Here is a 7,209-nt window from a genome sequence, read left to right as displayed (position 1 = left end):
CCGTAGATGTATCCACACGAAAGCCGGTACGGAGGAGGCGTGTACTAGCACCAAGAATAGACATATTCCCCCCCTCTCACACCTTTAGCTGTTAGGGTTTTAAGTTTTTATCTAAATAAAAAACCTCACCCTAATTTTACCCTTAAGGATGTTTATATAAAGAGACAAAAAACAGTCTCAACCCTAATCCAAGTTAGAGTTTATTAAATCTAAAATTCTATATATTTAATAATTAAATCTAACTCAATTATCAAATAACAACTGAATTTCGAATTTAATAATATACAAATTCGAAATTCATTTATTCTATTAATTAAGTCCAACTTAATTAATAATAAATCATTCGAATTTCCTATTTAATTTATATTTGAATTTGAATTAAATATTCCTCTAAACTTTCATTGTGCGATCCTATATGTTATTATTACGTGGGAAATAATTTAAATATCTCATATTTAAATTATAAACAATGAGCGACATCTAGTAATACATAATTGCTACCCAAGTAATAATAATTAAATTGATGATTGATTAAACTTTTCGTGAATAATATACAATGTAATATAAATCATTTAACCAAATATTATAGATTAAACTCGAGGCATGTTATGTGTCATCCTCTTCATGTTTTAATCCAGGTTTCCTTAATCAATGAGTAGACTATCATTTCATCAACATTTGAGCGCGGTTCCATGCATTTTATAGTCTAGCTTACACAAAAGACCAATAATATCTCTCCAAAATTAGAAGGGATAAATCATTTGTAGATCATTCATATTTCTCACACGATTCTTAATATACCCGAAGTCCACTTTTATCATAACCCATTCAAAGGCAACTTTTGATGTGATCAAAGTATATAAAAACAGACATGTAGAATCTCACATTGGGTCTATCCAACACCATGTATATTTGTTTGTGTTTTCGACTTTAGTATCACTATACCCATGATCAATGGGATGTGATCATCAGTCAACAAACACACCACTACACCAGAAACTGAATCAGACAACACCTATTACACAATGGTGGCCAATAAAACTGTTGTCTCAAAAAATCAGACAACGATTAATTGGTAGTTGACCAAAAAGCCTTGTATCATTCTGTTTCACACAATGGTGATTCAACTTATTCGAAATTGTTGTCTAAATGGTGCCCCTGTGCTCCAATGAGACAATGGTTGTATTCATCCTCATTGTGTGACATCTATTGGTACAAGTGTTGTTTAGGTCATAATAAACCGGTGTGCTTTCTATGATTTTACACAATGGGTTTTTAAGGACTGTTGTGCAACTTAGACAACGGTTTTCCGATACCAATGTGTTATTTATTTGAGAAAATGGTGCAGAAAAACCAATGTTAGAAACAAAGCATAACAGACAATAGTTTATCACCTCTGTTGAGTAAAAGAGTTTCAGACAATGGTGTCTTACTCTTTGTCTGAATCACCTGCATTAGAAAATATGTTACAACAACTTTCATGAAAAACCGTTGTCTAATTTTTAGAGGGTTTTAAAAAAATTGCCAAAAACATAAAACAATCCTTAGACAAAAAGCAAACCAAATGCTTTAAGAACATTGTCAAAGAAATGCTTCCAACAGTTGTCAAACCAGATGTACAAAAAACTTCTCAACCTAACTGAAAGGTACAAATTACATATAACTATTCTTGGATAAAAATCAAACCAAATCCTTCAAGAACAATTCCAAAGCAAATCTTACAATAAATTGTCCAACCAAATTTGATTAAGTACAAATTATAAGCAAAGGGGATAACATAGGCACTTATAGGCAACATCTGATCAATTGATATAATTATGGAAGTTGAATCATCTCCTCTTCCTCCCGTATGTAACTGCTATTTTCTTCCTCGACTTCATCAACAGTTGGGAACATGGTGACATCTACCTCATTCTCAAGTTCAATTTCTACGGATCCCTCATTTTCATCGTCACTTTGATCATCGAACTTTTCTGGTAATTTTAATACAACTGACCAGAATTTTTCAAGAGGGTCGTTAATGTAACAAACTTGCTTGACATGTTTACCTAACACAAAAGGGTCGTTCAGAAAACCTAACTTGTGTAAATCAACATCTGTATATCCTAAATCATCTATCTTAACCCCTTTGTTCATATCTACCCAATTGCACCGAAAGGTAGGGACTCGAAAATGGTTATAGTCCAACTCCCAAATACTTGTGATTACTCCATAAAATGTATGTGAAATATGCTCAATGTTCTTATCCTTACCCTGCACAAGCATTATATCAGAATGAACACAAACACCGCTGCATTGAACTTGTCGCGTATCATCACGATCTTTTGTGCTGTAGGTAACACCATTGATTTTGTACCCACTGAATGTAGGGACATACTTGTTAGGCCCTTCTGCAAGCCACATTACCTCCTTAGATACCATACTTTTCACATCAAGCAATTCTGACGAAATCTGTCCAAAAAATAAAAATAGTAAAGCAATTAGACATTTACTTGATTTCTTTAAATTAGAAGAAAATTATTGTCTAGCTATTACCTTCTTTGAAATCAATTAGGGAATGTTTCATTTTGCTTGTTCTTTAGCCATTCTTCATCATTTTCATGTAATGGATATCTTGCCACCAAGAAGGCCATATGTTCACTGTGAGTAAATCAATGTCAACTTTTGTTGAAAAAAATCATAAAATCATGGAACAAAAAAAAGATGTATTCATTACTGAAAAATCAGAAATCTAAATAAAGAAACTTACTTGAAATATGGGGTCAATTCATTAATGTTTTGAAGAAGACACAGATGTGCTTGGTACAAATCCTTGATGCTCGGCTTTATCATTGTTGCACCAGATAAGGGTCTGTATTTCTCCTTGTTCTTATCCCTTCCCGGTAACCCAACTGTTGGTTCTTTAAAATTAACTAAACACTCAACCGCCTCTTCTGCAATATAGGCCTCAGCGATGCAACCTTCCGGATGAGCCCTGTTTCGAACATATCCCTTGAACGTCTTCATATATCTCTCGAAAGGATACATCCAACGTAGGAAGATAGGACCACAAAGCTCAACTTCTCTTACAAGATGAACTGAGAGATGGATCATTACATCAAACAAGGAAGGGGGAAGTGCTTTTCTAGATGGCATAAGGTCTCCACCAATTGAGACTGCATTTTGTCTAATTTATCGACCTCAATGACTTTACTACAATTTTCCTTAAAAAAAAGGCAAAACCTGATAATAGTGCACCTGCCCTATTTTTCAAGTACTGACCGAAGTGCGATGGGAAGCAAGTGATGCAACATTGTATGACAGTCGTGAGATTTCATTCCAACAAGTCGCAGAGTGTCCATTGATACTATACCCTTAAGGTTCGAACAAAAACCATCAGGTAACTTCATGCCAATCAAGGACGAGCAGACAATCTTTTTTTCTTTATGCAATAAGTTCCAAGATGCCATCGGTAACTTCTCTTTTTTTCCAGGATTTTTTGGTCTCAGCTCCATTCTTATTCCCATTTCAGCCATATCAATACGAACAGATTCTCTATCTTTTGTCTTCCCGGGAATATTTAGCAATGTACCGGTTAAAGCCTCGCATATATTTTTTTCTATATGCATCACATCGAGGGTATGACGAACTGGCAAAAACTTCCAGTACTCAAGCTGAAAAAATATAGACATCTTTTTCCAAATTGGTCGAGGTTCCCCTTTTTTCCACCGAGGTTGGTTTTGTGTCTTACCATAAACATGGTCCGCTAGTGGTAGTACCCTTTCTAACACCTCCTCTCCAGTTAAAGGAATAGGTTCTGACAACTTCTCCATGGTGTTATCAAAGGCTGATTTTTGCCTTCGATATGGATGATTTCTGGGCAGCCATCTACGATGTCTCATAACCACCGTCTTTTTGTAAGTAGCCAACCTGGTAGCTTTTGTTTTATCAACACAAACGACACAAGCATTATATCCTTTAATGATGTTACCCGATAAGTTTCCTAAGGCTGGATAATCACTAATTGTCCACAACAAAATTCCTCTTAGTATGAAAGACTCTTTCTTAAATGTATCATAAACTTGTATCCCATGCCACAATTTCTGCAAATCTTCTATAAGTGGTTGAAGGTATACATCAATATCATTTCCAGGCTGATTTGGTCTGGATATCAATAGGCTTAGTATAATGTACTTTCTCTTCATACAGAGCCAAGGTGGGAGGTTGTAAATTGAAAGCAACACATGCCATGTTGAGTGATCACTTCATGGTCCATGGAAAGGATTAAATCCATCGGAGGATAAAGCTAACCGAAGGTTCCTAGCCTCTGCAGCAAACTCAGGCCACCTTTGATCGACATCCTTCCATGTCTTTGAGTCAAGCTGATGTCTAATTTTACCATCATTTTGTCGCTCGGTTTTATGCCAAGTCATGTCCTTTGCAATCTGAGCTGTATTGAACAAATTTCTCAATCTTGGTATCAATGGAAAGTACCATAGAACCTTAGCAGGGATCCCTTCTACTTCTTCTCCTTTCTTGTTTAACTTCCATCTAGATGCCCCACATATTCGGCAAATCGTCTCATCTTCGTCCCTCTCACCGCGGTATAAGAGACAATCATTCGGACACGCATGTATTTTTTCATAATCCATGCCTAAAGTACATAAAGTTTTCTTGGCTTCACCAAAAGATGAAGGCATACTATTGCCTTCCGGAAGCATTGATGCAAGCAAAAGAAGGACATCGGAAAAGCATTTATCAGAAATACCATGTTTTGCTTTTAAATTATACAACTTGACTAAAGCTCTCATTTTTGTAAAACTCTCGCATCCAGGATAAAGTGGTTCATTTTCACCTTGAACATGATTCATAAAATCAGAAGAATCTAACGAAATATCCTCATCATCGACAATATACTGCCCCATTCTCATGTTTGTAGGATCAACGGATGATTCTGAAGTGTCCTGTTCAGAAACTACATGACTCTGTACAGAATTTGACTCTCCATGCCATATCCAACACGTATAGGTTTGATCAATACCATATTGATAAAGATGATCCTTAACAGTTTGAGCATTCCAAGATTTAATATGAGCGCATCTTAAGCATGAACAACTAATTTTATTTTCTTTAAACCCATTGAGAAATGCAAAATTTAACAATTCATCCACTCCAAGTTTAAATTCTTGTGTTCTCCTATCTGCTTTCAACCAAGATCTATCCATTTTTACTCAACCAAGTTTAAACCCATTCTTTTGCTCAAATTCCACAAACATATATATTCCATAAAACTCGATATGGACCCTAATTAAAATTCTCCAAATAGATATGAACCCTAATTTCAAGTTCTCCAAATCGATATAAACACCAAATCTCTAAATTGATATGAGTTCAGCAGAAACTTACCTGAGTTCAGCAAAGTGAAGTTCCCCTGGATTATTTCAGACATCAAAGAACTGAGACAAATATATGGTTAAGAAATGGTGTATGAAGGAGACAAAAAAGAGGCGTAATAAAATATAGATACTTCAGACAGACAATGATCACGTATAATAATGCTAGTCAAAGTACTTTATTGCTAGTCAAAAAACTAAAAATGAACATCCTCGTACAACGGTTTTGATTAATAAACGGTGTATGCATTTCAGCACACAACAAAATTCTTAAAAACCGTTGTCTTAAACTTTGTATTCGCTTAAATTATTTTTTTATCAAAATTATTTACACTTTCCCCCTCTTTCACCAGTGTTCCCACTTATATTTTTTTTGAAAAAAATTGATATTTTCTTAAAGTAAAAGAATTTGGTTTCTTGGTTTATTTAAAACTCAGGACAATAGTTTCAACAATATTGCATTGTAAGAAAATGTAAACACAATGGTTTGTAGCATAGTTTATTTAAAATCTTGGACAACGGTTTCAACAATTTATCATTGTAGTAACACCTACAAACAAGTGTTTTTTCAATAAACCATTGTCGTATTATATCAACTTTTTCGACAAACACAAGGACTATAAATGATTTTGTAGGCTTCGACGACATGTAACAACAAGAACAATTGACATGTTAAAACTTACATTATTAAATATATATTTAAATATCACTAATTATTTATGAAATAAATTACAAGTGTCTTCTTTTAATTTGTTACTATAAATTACTATGTGTATTCAGTGGTTACTTTCGAACTATATAGTCGATAACTCTATATAAAAAATTCGGGATTTGTTAAGTTTTTAAATAGTCACTATATCCGTTACAAAAGCGAAACGAGTCATTTTAATGTCGACAAATTCGAATATTTCGCCTTCAACCTTAATTTTTGTTTGATCTAGGGTTATAGGGTTTAGGGTTTAGGGTTTGGTGGCATAATTTTTTCTTACATAAGACAACGGTTTTTGCAATTTCCCATTGTAAGAACATGTAAAAACAAGCCTTTTATACATAAACCATTGTCTCATTACATCCATAATTGATAGATTATTGTGTCGTCCTTATCATGTTGTGTACTCAAAATCCAAACACAAATACTAAATTATCGTGGTGTGTTAAAAATTGTCGGGTGTAGCTTATATAAACAGCTTTTTAGATACACTTAATTTATACATGACCTCGTTTACTTACTAATTCATTGCCTTTTTCTAATTTTTGGAAAATTACCTTCGGGCATGATACTCAAGATTCCTGGTATGTTATGAAATATTCCCTAAATTTTGCCAACATACCAGGATTCTTGAGTATCATGCCCGAAGGTAATTTTCCAAAAATTAGAAAAAGGCAATGAATTAGTAAGTAAACGAGGTCATGTATAAATTAAGTGTATCTAAAAAGCTGTTTATATAAGCTACACCCGATAATTTTTAACACAACATGAAAATTTAGTATTTGCGTTTGGATTTTGAGTACACGACATGATAAGGACGATACAATAAGGTACACGACACGAGATACACAACTGAGAAAATTCAAAATTATGAATTAATTAATATCGAAATTATTTAGAAAAAAATCAAAATGTTATTTCAAAATTTTCCGAATCGTAGATTAAGGATAGATTTAATAGTAACCGTTGTTTAAAAAATATTTAATATTCCCTTCTTTTCAATTAATTTCTAAAAATTATGAATAATTCACTCATCAATCAATTAAAATACACCGTTGGATTGGTAAAACACTAACAATCCAAGCCGTTGGTTTATTCCCCAAAAATATTTCACTTCCCCCTCTTTTC

The 7,209-nt window shown here is 33.7% G+C and overlaps 1 protein-coding gene across 1 annotated transcript; it reads right to left on the bottom strand.

Annotated features, from left to right (window-relative positions):
• Positions 1-1,815: 1,815 nt before the first annotated feature.
• LOC141691491 (uncharacterized) lies at positions 1,816-5,204 on the bottom strand. Its single transcript, XM_074496227.1, has 4 exons — positions 4,291-5,204; positions 3,262-4,143; positions 2,926-3,166; positions 1,816-2,451 (listed from the first exon to the last, which is right to left on the bottom strand). The coding sequence occupies exons 1-4, from the start codon at positions 5,202-5,204 to the stop codon at positions 1,816-1,818; spliced, it is 2,673 nt and encodes an 890-aa protein (XP_074352328.1).
• Positions 5,205-7,209: the final 2,005 nt, after the last annotated feature.

This window comes from Apium graveolens, chromosome 10, assembly GCF_009905375.1.
Source record: "Apium graveolens cultivar Ventura chromosome 10, ASM990537v1, whole genome shotgun sequence".
NCBI lineage: Eukaryota > Viridiplantae > Streptophyta > Magnoliopsida > Apiales > Apiaceae > Apium > Apium graveolens.
Note: the sequence above shows the minus strand (reverse complement) of the source record. Positions and strands in the feature narration are given on the sequence as shown.

Coding starts and splice junctions, on each gene's coding strand:
- LOC141691491 (XM_074496227.1), bottom strand. CDS start 5,204: ATGGATAGATCTTGGTTGAAAGCAGATAGGAGAACACAAGAATTTAAA. Junction 3,167..3,261: donor TTGCTTCCCATCGCACTTCG/GTCAGTACTTGA, acceptor TCGATAAATTAG/ACAAAATGCAGTCTCAATTG. Junction 2,452..2,925: donor CCTATATTGCAGAAGAGGCG/GTTGAGTGTTTA, acceptor TTTTTTGGACAG/ATTTCGTCAGAATTGCTTGA.